The 15032-nt window shown below is 33.5% G+C and overlaps 1 protein-coding gene across 2 annotated transcripts in view; it reads left to right on the forward strand.

The window, feature by feature from the left end:
• Galnt13 (polypeptide N-acetylgalactosaminyltransferase 13) overlaps positions 1 to 15032 on the forward strand; it is a 490025-nt gene that overhangs the window by 144186 nt on the left and 330807 nt on the right. For both annotated transcript variants that reach the window (XM_013028124.1, XM_013028115.1), the window contains one exon: positions 10917 to 11085. In XM_013028124.1, coding sequence (XP_012883578.1) covers positions 10917 to 11085 — 169 coding nt within the window. The remainder of the gene's footprint in view (positions 1 to 10916; positions 11086 to 15032) is intronic.

Here is a 15032-nt window from a genome sequence, read left to right on the forward strand (position 1 = left end):
AAAGAAAGAAAGAAAGAAAGAAAGAAAGAAAGAAAGAAAGAAAGAAAGAAAGAAAGAAAGAAAGAAAGAAAGAAAGGAAGGAAGGAAGGAAAGAAGGAAGGAAGGAAGGACCTGTAAATTATAATTACCTGTAAATTATAAGCCTTTACCAAATTACCTGTCTTCCATAATATGTATACATATGGACCAATGACTTTTTCAGCATGTGAACATCCAATTGGAAGCAAATACACAGGTTTGTTAATAGGTCAGGCAATCACAGGCTGCTACAACCACAAGATTCTCTTTTGTTGCCTCTCAAGAGGCAAAAGAACTCTACTGCACCACTCTCCCTTTCTATTTCTCTCTTCAATCTTTTTTCTAAGATTATCTATTTTTACTTTTTAAATGATTATTGGAATCATAAAGATAAACTTGCAAGACTGACTTTATGCCCTACTCAGTATAACCTAAGGTTAAAAAAATACTCTATTGGGCAGGGAATATGGCTTAGGTACTTGCCTAACATGCATGGAGCCCTGGGTTTCACTCCTCTGTTCGACATAAACAGAAAAAGCAGAAGAGGCATTGTGGCTCAAGTGGTAGAGTGGCAGCCTTGAGCAAAAGAAACACAGTGTCCAGACCCTCAGTTCAAGCCCCAGGACTGGAAAATTTAAAAATTTCTGTCTCCAATTTTCTCTTCAAACTTTCTTTTGCAACATGCATATGTTGATTCCTAAATATTTAAATTTGAGTTACAATAATTCTACAATTCTGTAAGATATTAAGGTATCTGGGTTTTGAAATGTAAAAGGCACAATGAGTTTAACATGCAGAGTGCATACCAAGTTGACTTTTCACCCATCTGTGTGAGAGGTCCTGTGATAGGACTTTATATACAGGAAGTGAGACAAGAAATGGAGAGTAGAGGGTGAGAATATAATACCTAAAGGGGAAATAAATGCTTATGCTATTTCTAAATGAAGGAAAATCTAAAATTTGGCTGATAATCAAACATAAAGGCCACTTTCAAAAGATACTTGAGTCTATAATTTAAAATTAATTTGAAATCATTTGACTTTTTAATCTGTGTAGACTACCAAATAAAAGAAGGATAAGCTTGTTGACACATGGCAGTAAATATAAACTAACTGAAAATATAGCAACGATACCTATGATACCTATTGTATCTACTCTTTCCCAGTGGCATGAAAGAAAAGCCATTACCTGTAAATCATAATAATTACCTATTAAACGACAGCAATCTTTACTATAAATTTACTGCCAGATTTCTGGAAAAGGCTGACTCTATCATTAATCTTTGGAAGACATTAGAACAAATTTCTTTACAGTTTTTTTCCTTCTTGTTGAAATTTCTTGGAAATATTCTTCAAGAGATACATAGGTACCTTGAAAATCAAGTCTGATTGCAAAGTCTGTGACATAGATTTTTAACTACAACTAGTTTTGTTTGAATTAATGTAGGATTTAAACTCACATTATGTATAATGAAAACTAAGCACTTTTACAGTGGCTGTGAAAAGATGAAGATGATTTTTCAAACATTAAAGTGCAGTTTTAATGAAGATATTTAGATATGATCATTAAAATGTCAGATTTAGTACACATACACAAGAGTCAATGCACAAGTGTGTATATATCTATATGTATGTTTACAGAACTGTAAATCTGTGAATGCATATATACATACATATAGACACATATAGCACATGTTTTATGTAAAATAAGACAGAATTGTTAAATACTATGTAGGAAGGGAAAGCTGTCTAGGTGACTAAGCACCCACCATATGCCCTTGACATGAGTGAGGTTTAGACATTTATGATTGCAGTATTTTTGTCAATATTCTATGTAGATGTGACTAGTTTGATATTCCTTACTAGTGGCTTTGTAGTGTGTTGAAGTTTTACAACTGAATTTAATTGTAAACTAACATATTTCTTTTCACATACTTAATACATACTTATTAAATGAGTGTTGGCATAGGTTTTATGCTTTTTAAATGATTGAGTTTCCATCATGCTTAGAAATAAAAAGGAAAGAGGAATATACAATCAATTTTTGAAATTTTAATGGTATAATTAAATAATTTATTGAACACATGGCTGTGAGTATTGAACTTATTCTTTATTGTGGCAAAATATCAAGACCCTGGTTCTTATATTAGCCTTAACTAAAGTAGGAAGTATAGAGACAGTGAAAAGCTCAGTACTATTTGTGATGAGCAATAAGATAGAGAACGACAGAGAATAAAAGCAAAGATCAGAAGTTAGTTTGTACAGATGGCCAATAAGATGTTGAAATGGCCCAAACATAGGGTGACAGTATTAAACAAAGTAAGCCAGGCCCAAAGAAAAGTAGATTGCATAGATTCCCTCATTTGTACTAACTAGAATATGTCTATGATATTCTTAACAGGGTATCACAATAGTCCAATTGCTAACTACGTAAGACTACATATAATGAAGTATATCAACATGAACTTCAAGAATTGATAACAAGAGGTTCTTATTATGTCCTTCATGCAGTTATTTCTTTTTTTTTTTCGCCTTTAGTTTTCTGTACCCTTTGTCTTCTATATAAGTTTATCCCAGCCATGGAAGAGAAAGAGAATCACACAAATAGGAAGACAATGTTGGAAATGAATTATACAACTTGGCGGGGGGGAAGAATACAGAGGGGTCAGAGTGTTTAAAAAGAAATGTACTCGGCTGAGCGCCGGTGGCTCATGCCTGTAATCCTAGCTACTCAGGAGGCTGAGATCTGAGGATCATAGCTCAAAGCAGGCCTGGGAATGATAGTCTATGAGACTCTTATCTCCAATAAACCACTCAGAAAACTGGAAGTGGTGCTGCAGCTCAAGTAGTAGAGTGCTTGCCTTGAGCTGTAGAGCTGAGGGACAGCATGCAAGCCCAGAGTTCAAACCCCACGACCGACAAAAAAAAAAAAAAAGAAATGTACTCATTACTTATGTAACTGTAACCCACAGTTAACCATTTTTACAATAAAGATAAAAAATCAACTTTTATTATCCTACTTTATGTGTACCATCATTTTAAATCTTTTCAATATTTTGTACATCTCACAATCATACTTATAAGACACCAGAATATACACTTATGTGTAATACCTAACATGACATGTTCAAAGAAAGCAGACAATGTGATTATCAGAAAGAGAACAGCACATTTACTATTTACTGACTCTTAGTTTGGTTCTCAGAAGTCCTATCCATTAACCTTGTTTTCCTGATATTGTTCCATCAAGAAAAATCCAGAAGGTCATCCTCATGCTGAGAGCTAGTATGTGATTACTAAGATGAAATAGTCCCTATAAAAATGGAATGTGACAACAGAGTATCTTGAATAAGGCACACTATCTGTGGTGATTCACTAAGTATTATAGATGCACAGTAGAAATGTGTAAGATGCTTTGTTAAAACATAAAGGCTGAAGTAATTTACTTAATTGCAGAGCAGAATTTAATGAAAACATTGAAGACATTTGGGAAACTATATTAGAGAATTAAGTTAGTATTCAATCTAAAAATTATGATTTAGCTGTAGATTGTGTGCTGTACGTTGTAATCAACTCATACCTTTTAAATTCTATTCAGCAGGACATATATACTGCATATCATGTACAATCATGTCATGGAGTATAATTCAATGGCTATTTACAAAGGCATTAACAGAGTTTAGAGAAGGCTACTGAGTGGTAAACTAAGGACGGTAATCCAGACAGAAGCCTTTCTGACCAGTGAGTTTAGGTGTGCTGCCGAGATTGTAATTATATCATCTAATGGAAATAGTTCTATGGAGAAGGCCTCCTAAAAGGGACTTTATTTAAAAATAAAGGAATGTGTGTGACAGAAAGATCAAGGAAGTAAATGTTTTAATTTTATTCTTTCCTGCTTCCCAAGTTCCTTTTGTTCCATTGTCTTTCTGTCCAAGATTACGTTGGTTCATGCTCCTGTTAAACAAAATCTAAATTAAGAAAGTTAATTTCTCTGTGGATGTAGTCCAAACTACAATCCCTCATCCTTTGAGGCAAGATTACAAAATCAGTAGCGTGTGGAAGAGCAGATTTCTTCCTCTTTTCCTTCTGAGTAGGTGCTCTTTTTCCTGTAATAAGGAATTACATATCATTTTCTCCTGAATAGATACTAGTTTAGTCATATTCCCAGAGAAAATCTGAAAGGTTAAGAAGCCAGGCATGGTGATGCATGTGTAGACTGAAGTTAGCCTGGCAGCCTGGGCTACATTGTAAAACCAGAGAGGGAGAGAAAGAGTTGGCTTTAGGAATGTAAATAGTCTTCCCACTAGGAAAAAAAAAAAAGGAAAAGGCATGGAGCTGATCATGGTCTTCCAAGACAAACCTAATTCCTTTTAGCCACAATTTTTTTCCCCTTTTAAAAAATATTATTAAGGCTAGGAAGTTGGCTCAGTGGGAGAGTGCTTGCCTCGCATGCATGAGGCCCTGGGTTCAATTCCTCAGTACTACATAAGCAGAAAAAACCGGGAAGTGGTGCTGTGCTCAAGTGGTAGAACACTTGCCTTGAGCTGAAGAACTGAGGAACAGCGCCCAGACCCAGAGTTCAGCCCCCTTGACAGACAACTATTATTAAGCAATTGTAAAAAGAAGCTACAGTTCCATAAGTCAGGTTATGAGTGCAATGCTTTTCAGCTAAAGGCTTTTACACTCTGCTAGTGCTGTCCTTAAAGTAATCTCTAATTTTCATATGACCCCATCCTATACTGTTTGCTTTCCCTTTACTTGGTGGCCTCATTATTCTATTACTTAGCCTATACAGAATCTAACTGCTTTAAAGAGACTTCTGGGTTCAAGAAATAGATCTTCTTAGCTCTATAAGTGGCGATTTAATTTTCTATTGGTAAATGATATCAACCTCAACCAGTATTGTGACTCCTTTCTTTGCCTGCCTGTTCAATAGTTTGAGGAACTCATAATGGCCAGGAGAAAACTCATTGCAGTTGAAGAGAGTCATGTTTGTGCTACTGAATTACAACAATTTTTCCCCTATGGCAACTAACACTCTTCTATTCATAAAACCCTTGATTATGGAGAAGGAAAGCAAAGGTCTTCAGTGAGTTATTTCATAAAATTTAGTGTACTCTCTCATCCATCCTTGGTTCCTGGACCTATAAACTATACAATAAATGACCTTCCTACATCAATCTTTCAATCTGGCTCTTTTCAGGTCCTTTACCAGCTATCTAGCACGTGAACATCTCTTCATGGTTTGTCTCAGTCCATCTCTCTTTCATTTTCCAAAATTCACTTTTAATTTCTGCCTGATGAAAAGATTTTCTGTTACCATTGACTTTCAGGACCACCTATGATTAAGTTGCTAAAGTATTGATTTCAAGCAAGTGCTAGAAATATGAAATGAATTCTTATTTACTCTAGGCTTTCTTTTTTGTTTCATTTTCATTTTTTACTTCCTTATATGCATTCTATTACATTTAGGAGTAGTAGATGACTCCCACGTACTCTAAAGAGAAAGAAACATGGAAATAAATACTTCAACTTCATCTAGCTTTTCATCCTTAATAACCTGTCAGGAATCAAAAGGTGTGGTAACCTGATATGAGCAGAGAGATCAGCATGCGGGTCAAAGGACAGGCTGGAAATGGTCCAGGGTCAGACCTAAGACCAAATAAAAGACATTTAGCACATCTGCCATGATAATTCAGAACAAATGCTGAGTTATGCAAAGGATTTCTTAAAAATAATCATTTTCTATTTAAGATAACCTTTCCAAAGAGGATTTTCAAATATATTCAGAAAAAAAATGGTGCCTTTGTTTCTATATATCGTTGACTTCTTAAATGTTTGTCTTTTGTTAGTGAAGATAGACGTGCTGTTTTGAGATTTCCTGTATAAAGCTGAAACTAAGGCTGTTACAATAGGTATTGCAAGATGAAGACCCTTTAATTACTTTTAAAAAGGAAGTTCATTTTTAATGCAGAAGGAAATCATTTCATATTTCAGTATTATTTTATTAGCTTAGTGAGCACTTAAAATTGGGCCAGTTGCTTCCAGGAACCATTTGTGACTGTAACATGTGCCAAACAGCCTTTTACAGAAGACAGCATAAGAACAGTGTGGCCCTAATGCATCAGTACAGCGTTTTGTAAGGATGACTCTGAAAAGAAAGTTTTTCTTTTTAATTATGCTATTGTAAGAGTTTGCTTTTTCCTGAAAAGACCGCAGAAAGTTGCTACTTATCTTTGCCCAGTTATTAAATGCTTTCCTTATCTAAAAGTTGTAATGAATTTCTTTTTTTTAATTTTTACTTATTCTTTATTGTGAAAATACTGTACAGAGGGGTTACAGTTAGATGGGCAAGATAATGAGTACATTTCTTTTTTTTTTTTTTTTGGTCCGGTCGTGGAGCCTGAACTCTGGGCCTGGGTGCTGTCCCTCAGCTCTTCAGCTCAAGGCTAGCGCCCTACCACTTGAGCCACAGCGCCACTTCCGCGTTTTTTTGCATATGTGGTGCTGAGGAATCGAACCCAGGGCCTCAGGCATGCAAGGCAAGCACTCTACCACTGAGCCACCTTCCCAGCCCAATGAGTACATTTCTTAACAAGCATTGTAGCCTCCTCCTTTGTTTCCCCTTCCCATCCCTTCCTAGCCTCCCCCTCCACCGCCCCTCCCTAATCCCCCACCAAAGTTGTAAAGTTCGTTTTTGACCTGACAACTTGTACTTCTCATTGTTGCAATGGGAATTTCTTTTTATAATTTTATTGTTAAGATGCTGTACAGAGTGGTCACAGTTATGTGAGTAAAGCTATGAGAACATTGCTTGTCGATCACTGTTACCCCTGCCCTTGTTGTCCCACTATCCCTTCCCTTCCTCAGCTCCTACGCTTCTCCCCACCCCACCCAAAGTTATACGGTTCCTTTCCAATATACTGTCCTGTGGGTATCCTTGTTGCAATGGGTCACCCTGTGTCCTTGTTTCAGAATTTTGTTATTCCCCTTCCCATCCCCAGATTAAACATATGTATATACAAGACAGAAGGTACCAAAGTCAGGTACATGTGAGGAAGTTTTCTTCTAGGGTAGACTATATTGCTTAGGACTCTCCTCTACCTGCTTGAGCAGCTTTCTTTCCCTCACAGTCCACCAGTCCACAGTCTCTGATGCTTCCTTAACCCTCCCGTTTCTACTAACTTTACTTTGTAAAGTATGTTATATCCAATTTCGCTGAAGCTAGAATTTTGTTTAACATAGAGCTGAAATTAAATTATTAACTAATGGGAACTGATTTAGAAAATGAACACACACACAAAATTATATGTATATATATTATATATCAAATGGTACCAGTGAAGATTATCAGTAGTGCCTTAAAGGATTATTAGTAGTGCCTTAAAGGATAATTTTCTGTCTCATATATATATATATGATAGATATGACCTCTATATACATATACTCTATATGATCTATATGTATATATAGATCATGTATATATAGATATATCCATATATATCTATATATACATCATATATTAGATATAAAGAGAGACTGATATATAGACAATATATAAATCATATATATTATATAATATATTAAGGCACTAATGATAATCTTTGCTGGTGCCATTTAATAAAAATGAGCTTATTTTATGTTATTTTCTGTTCCCACTTCTTCCACATCCTTAAGTATTTTTCTACAACTCCACTGCATGTTTTCTATGTATGCATATGACACAATTTAGATGATAACTGTATGTAATGCTGTATTTATGAGTAATGTTTACATTTGTAGTTGCATGAATATAAAAATGCATGAATATATATACTGTTATTATCTACTAAGGTGAATCTGTTGAAAGATCAACATTCATTTCTTTGGAGTATATGTTTTAAAAGAACCTTTGCATGTGAATGAGGTTGAGGATTTTACAGAGGAAGAATAAATGACTTTATGGGGGGAAAATGGTCCCAAAGTATAAACTACAGCCAGGGGCAAGTTTTGTCTAGACTCTGCATATGGTATCACCTCGAATCTTCCTTCCTGTAAATTAATTTTCAAGGGATCTAGTATTTTAATTGAGAAGGGAATTCTAGAGAAAGCCCCTTACTATGCTTTTGGAGAAAAAGAGGGTAAGAAACTGGAAGAGAGCAAGATAAGTTAGTTCATTGTTTCCAGCATGCCAAACTATGTTGCAAAACATCATATGCCTAATAATTTCATAGATTAATTAAAATAATATATTTAAGGTTCATTACTAAGATGTGGGGGCAGGTATATACTAATTTAGCTTATTGTCATAATAAACGCAGAATTTTTTTCCAGTGGCAAAGAGCATGCGAGAGGTGTGCTGTGTGGAGACTGAAGTGGTTTTGATGGTGAATGGATATTGAAGGAGCTTTGGTTTCCTCATTTTCTAACTCTAGTGTAAACAGATTTATGATTGATAATACCAAAGCCTTGTTTTAAGAAAATTTCTTTATTAGTAATTGTATGAAGATATAAAAAGCAAAAATCAATTTCTGATTTATCATTGTCATTTTGGAAATGACAAAACTGAAATATGAACTAGGACATCATTGACATGATGGAATAGGAAATTTATGCATAGTTGCAATTTAGTAAACTGATAATATGAATAAAATAAAAAAACATTTTCGAGGAAGCATGGCACATATAACAATGTTTAGATTCTTATTAAAATCTAACATACATTAACATATATGCATTAATTGACAGAGTAACATTGGTATTTCAAGGACATTTATTTTTTCTTAAATTGAAGTTTTTCTTTTTTTTCTTAAATTGAAGTTTTTCCTTAAATTTAAGGTAGTCCATTTCTATTTTTTTCAAATGGACATTGATCAGTCAGTAGTAATTCTACAAAAAAGAAAATGTTCACAATGTACAAAAGTGAAGTATTTAATATGTAGTGTTTTGTTAGGTTGATTAGTTGCTCTTTCTCAGTTTGGTTTATCATTTATTAGTGGACATTCTAAGATTAAAATAAATATTCTTTAACTCTTAAATGTAAGTTTTAAGGAAAATGAAAAATATTTGCCAAATGCTTCAATTTCATTTTTATTCAACTGGGTATGTAGTGTTATTTTAAGTAAAATTAAATATGTTTTCTTATATCACATATTATTGAGGAATTATGCCTTAATCTTTTTTTTTTGCAATGTCAGTCAGTTTGGGGATGAAGACATTTCTAGCCATATTTAAATTAGCAAACTAGAAGCTAGATTTAGTTGGGTCTGTGTTAAAATTTCCTATTGGCATAGATAAGTACACACATTTTTATGACAGTTTATTTTAACTCTTCCATTTGGATCTGAAGAAATAATTTTTTTCTTATGCTAGTAATCTTTGATTTTTAAATTATGCAGTGGAAAGGAATCAACATGTGAGAAAAGAAAAGAATTGTTTACTTAAGGGTAAAGCAGATCAGAAATAAACCATGTCATCCTTTTCAGTTCCTGTTTATGCAGCAGGAAACTTCTTTTTTAAAAATAACAAGATACATTTCTCCTGGAAAGAACTAGAAAAAAGAAAAGGATGGCTCACATACACACACACACACACACACACACACACACACACACACACACACACCGTTTTTAGAATTTCTGTGTACATTGTTTTAGAGTCTATGATAGAAAAGTTTTCTTAGCTCTGTAAAGAAGACATAATATGACACACATTTACCTGTTAGTAGATGTCCACTAAAAACTCAGAATGATTAAGGAGAATGACCACTGTGCTTGTAAATCATTCTAGGTGTAAGAAGACTCTGTGACAATTTTAATTGTATTGGCTTTACATAAAATAACACAATTCCTTTATAGCTACTATCACTTCCCAAATTATAAATCTGCATAATTCTTTAGCATTATTTAAAGAAAATCATCATTCTTTTAAATGAATGGTTGCTTTCAATTGGTCTTTAGACGTTAAATAGTTTATAATTCAGCCTCTAATCTTGTCCATGTATACTACAATTTTAGCCTTATCTGCTACAGCCTTGAAAGATTTATATTGACCTTGGTGTCTTCTTTGTATTGTGTCTTTTTGTTACAGTTACAAAGGTGAAAAAATTCAAAACGTATTATCTAAAATATGCCCTCTTGGCATATTGATTATTTTAAGCTGCAGGCACTTAAGAAACAGCATATACAGGAAGCATCTCTGACCTCCCTTTCTCTTTCTACCTGAAAGAAGGCCATAAAATTTCCCCTAATAAATAGTCCCTCCCCACTGTGCCAGGAAGAGTATTCTTATCATTAGAAACTCTATATAGAATTCTAAGCTCTCTTAAGAACAACTAAGCATCTATCCAACTTGACATCCAAATTTATATGTCACCACTATAAAATGTCTTTTACATGTTTCAAAATACTTTGAAAAAGGAAGAGTATTGCTCTGGACTGAGGGAATTATCAGCTCTGCTCAGTGTTATAAAAATTTAATGACAATAGACATAGTGAAATATCTAAACATTAAGTTGGGTACGAAATCAATTAAGCGTGGTGTGTTCTTTCATTTTCATAAACTGCTTTTCCTAGGACTTAGTTTTATTTTATCAAGAATATTTAAGATTTTGACCAAGAAGTTTTAAAATTTTGTTTCATATTGCTTGATTATTAAGTCTCAGTGATTAGTCAGTCCCCATAATATATCTGTATTTAAAGGACAGCCTTTGGGATTGAGCTAATGAATTAAAACAGACTGTTTCTTATGTGTAACATATGATTTGCAAACAATAGTCTAGATATAATACTGTACTTATTTTATTAAACCAGAATGTGTAAATGATGTATTTCAGAATGTAATCCAACACATGAGTTTATTTATTCAGCTCATTATTTGTGTGTTTGTATGTATGTTTGTGCCTGTGTGTATGCCTTACAGCTGTTATTTCAAGAAACCAAGAAGGGCCAGGAGAAATGGGAAAGGCTGTGCTGATTCCTAAAGATGACCAAGAGAAAATGAAAGAGCTGTTTAAAATCAATCAGTTTAACCTTATGGCCAGTGATTTGATTGCTCTTAACCGAAGTCTGCCGGATGTAAGATTAGAAGGGTAAGTTTACATGTGTCACATAATTCTATATTTAAAAATCACCATATGTCAAAATTTCAGAATCTCAACTCAGATCACACTCACTCTAGAACAGCATCTTCTGACAATTATGACATAAGCTAGAAATTATTGTGCATTCATGTCTTAATAAATAGGAAGTTTTTTTTTTCTGACAGAGCTAACAGGGATTTTTTTCATGAGATCTTTGCTTTGCTTTCTATTGTCAAATGGAAAACACACTCTTTGATAGGTTATTTGCCTTCATGCACAGAATGTTCTATATACTTTGATTAAAAGTGTACTCTGGGCTCTGCCAGCATAAGATAGCCAATTGCCTATGATTCTTTGACCTGCTGGAATTATTTATTATATATTCTAATAGTTTATACTGCTGTTGATAATTAAAATGCTCAGTTATACCAATGATGGAAAACATTTTCAATTAGAAATTATTTGCATGAAAAATGATGTTGAAAATTCAAGTTATATGCCAGGTGCCAGTGGATCATGCCTGTAATCCTAGCTACTCAGGAGGCTGAGATCTGAGGATTGCACTTCCTAGCCAGCCCAAGCAGGAAAGTCTGTCTGTAAGACTCTTATCTCCAGGGCTGGGAAGGTATCTCAGTGGTAGAGTGCTTGCCTTGCATGCCTGAGGCCCTGGGTTTGATTCCTCAGCACCACATAAGCAAAAAGAAAAAAGCCACAAGTGGCGCTGTGGCTCAAGTGGTAGGGCGCTAGCCTTGAGCTGAAGAGCTGAGGGACAGTGCCCAGGCCTGGAGTTCAGGTCCCATGACCGGACCTCCCCCCCCAAAAAAAAAAAGACTCTTATCTCCAATTAACCACCAGGAAACTGGAAGTAGAGCTGTGGTTCAAATGGTAGAGCACTTGCCTTGAGCTGAAAAGCTGAGGGACAGCACCCAGGCCCAGAGTTCAAGCCCCATGACCGATCTAAAAAAAATCAAGTTATATGTGATTTATTATGTTATGCTCAAGATAGTTAGACATATAAAATAGATGTAATAAAATCAGAATAATTAATAGATACATATAGTCACTACGAAGCAGTCTCTTGTCATTGCAAAATATATTTTCTGAGTTTATAAAATTCCAAAGTTTAAAAATAAACTTATGGATAAATTTCCATGTAGATAGATATAGGTTTTCTTTAAGCATAACAAATGCATAATGAATTTAAAGAGCTTTCTAGCAATGATAAGCTATATTTGCATTACTTTGTTCTGATATTAATGACATATGCTAAATGCATATGTTTTCTTTCCTAATTTATTTCAAATATGACCAAAATGCTACTAACATACCAGCAATTCTTAGTGTTAGAAGATTCATTTGATAGCTAATTGGTTCCTTATATCACTGCATATTTTTGTGATGTCTATTGCATGTAAACTACATGCTCTTTCAACATTGAATGTTAACATTGTGTATTGTAAAGTTTGAATAAGTTTTCATATAATTCTGTATGTATGTATACTTTTATTTATTTAAACACATTTAAATTTTAAAGATATAAATTATCATGTATTCAAAATAATTTAAAGCCATTATGTCTGCTTGTCTGTCTGTATGCATTTATTTATTCATTTAGTGATTCTTGGCTTTAAACTCAGGACTTGAGATTGCTAGTCAGGCATTATGCCACTTGTACCAGACCTGTAGCCCTAATTTTGAGCATTTTAGATGCTATGCTTATTATGTTACAATCTTGCATTTATTTTGTTGCTTTATATGGCATGATATGATACAATAGGTAAGTACAATATGTACTCAAGAAATTGATGTAAAGACCAATTTTAACTAAAGTCATTTGAATCTATCATAATGTTAATAAGTTAAACTTTTAATAGGTCTAAGATTGCCAAGGGAAAAGCAGTCTTGAAATGGTTGGAAGAAAAAAATGGAGTCTTCATAAAGTATACAATTAAAATATTTGTGTGCAGTTAATAAATCTTATTTTAAGATCATTTAGCAGTTAAATACTTGAGTAATTAAGCCTTGAATTATGGAACAATTAAGTATTTAGGTAAACTAATTTGAGTAGCATAAATAATTATAAAAATCAAATACTTGATTCTGAAGTTTGCAGTCTACAAACATAGCACTGTTGAAATAAGTAATTTTCAGGTTATTTTCCTGTTATACCACAGTGCATGTCCTTAGAAAGAATAGTAAAATACTGCACTTTCAATGAAATCATAGAATATATGAGGATGACTTCAAACCCTCATGAGTTGACTCAATTGTGCATCTGCCTGTGAATAACTAATGTTGAAGCCCCACAATGAGTCACATCTAAACTGCCTTTGAAAAGTTGAGACATGTGTTGATACTTAATTCATACAAACATTTATTTTTTTGCAATTTATTAGCCTGTTTGATTTTACTGTTTTATAGTTATATCTAAAAAATATGAGGGCTAATAGGGCTAGAAATTATGCTCATACATTAGCACCCTAGGAATAAAAAAAGAGACATAGTAGACTTGGATATACATAATTGTAGAGTTTGCCTAGCATGATAGAGGAGTCCTAGGTTGAATTAGAGCACCAAAGAGAGGGGGTGGGGAGGGAGGGAGAGAAAGAGGAAGATGGAGAGTATCAGAGGCCAAGATAGAGACATAAGAACATGAGTTAGTTTGAGGACCATTGAAGATGTGAACAGAAGAAATACAAGTAAATTTCTGGTTTCCACCATGAGTACACTAGAAAAAAATTACTTGGAGGCAATTTGACTGAAATGTTTAAAGCAAGCATCTTCTCTCTCTACCATTAGCAATTCATTGAATTGGAAGTTAACAGTAATCATTGAATGAATATTTATTAATATAGCTACAAGCAATTGAAGCAAAATGCTAAAGTTCTTTGCATTTACTTATATTCAGACATTTAATAGCACTTCAAATACTGGTATTGAGTTATTTGAAGGTCATAATGCAACTGGTATTTAAATATATTTTATCAGGAAAAAATGAAAAATAGGAAATTTATTTTAGCTGTTTATATCCTAGAAAAAATAAGTGCCTCTTGCATATGCATGCTTAAAACCTGATAAAGAAAATAAGACTCTAGCAGTTATGTGTTATTAGTGAAAGAAGAGCTTTTGCATACAAATTTTGAATAAGTTGCTCTCAAGGGACAAATAATTCATTTACTGTATAAAATAGAAATAAACTATACTATGTATTTTTGTTTGCCCAATCTCAAAAGATTACCTATCTGTTTATATCAATTGCCTTTTCCATAAATTAAAGTATGATAAATGTAGCATTAATTGAACAAAGGAGAAATGGAAAATGAGACTGTTAATTGGATTTCTGATCTCTGTTCCACATCTTTTCTTTTTAATTTGAGAATTACTACAACTTTCATAGGCAAAATTTTTGCCTGTGAAGATAATTGCAACTTCTGTAATATTGTAACTTACTTTCCCATGTATGGAATTTCATCACCCAAATTTTAAGTGGCGTATAAAACATGTGAATGTATCTGTTTCACCAAAGTGATGCATAAAAGTTTTCTTTCTAATAAAAAGGATGTCTTGACATATTCTTAGAGCCATGTGTCACTTAAGACAGAAAGCTGCCTTCCCATACTCTCTCTCTATGCAAGTTAATTTTCTAACATTTATTTTGTAATTATGTGTGTGTGTATATATATAGATACATCAAAATACATATAACACAAAACAATCTTAGCTCTTTGAAATGTGTAAGTTAGAGAAGAGGACTATTGTGGACATGATCAAATTTGCATACCTCCATGTATCTTCGTGTATATTTCTCAGTATATGACAATGAGGAAAGGAAAACAAGTTAATAAACAAGTTAGGAAGGATTGCAAATAAAAGTACAAACAATAGCTCTATCTATCTATCTACCTACCTACCTATCTATCTATCCATCTATCTATATCTACTTTTTCTTTTAATAA

Source organism: Dipodomys ordii, unplaced genomic scaffold (assembly GCF_000151885.1).
Source record: "Dipodomys ordii isolate 6190 unplaced genomic scaffold, Dord_2.0 Scaffold5, whole genome shotgun sequence".
NCBI lineage: Eukaryota > Metazoa > Chordata > Mammalia > Rodentia > Heteromyidae > Dipodomys > Dipodomys ordii.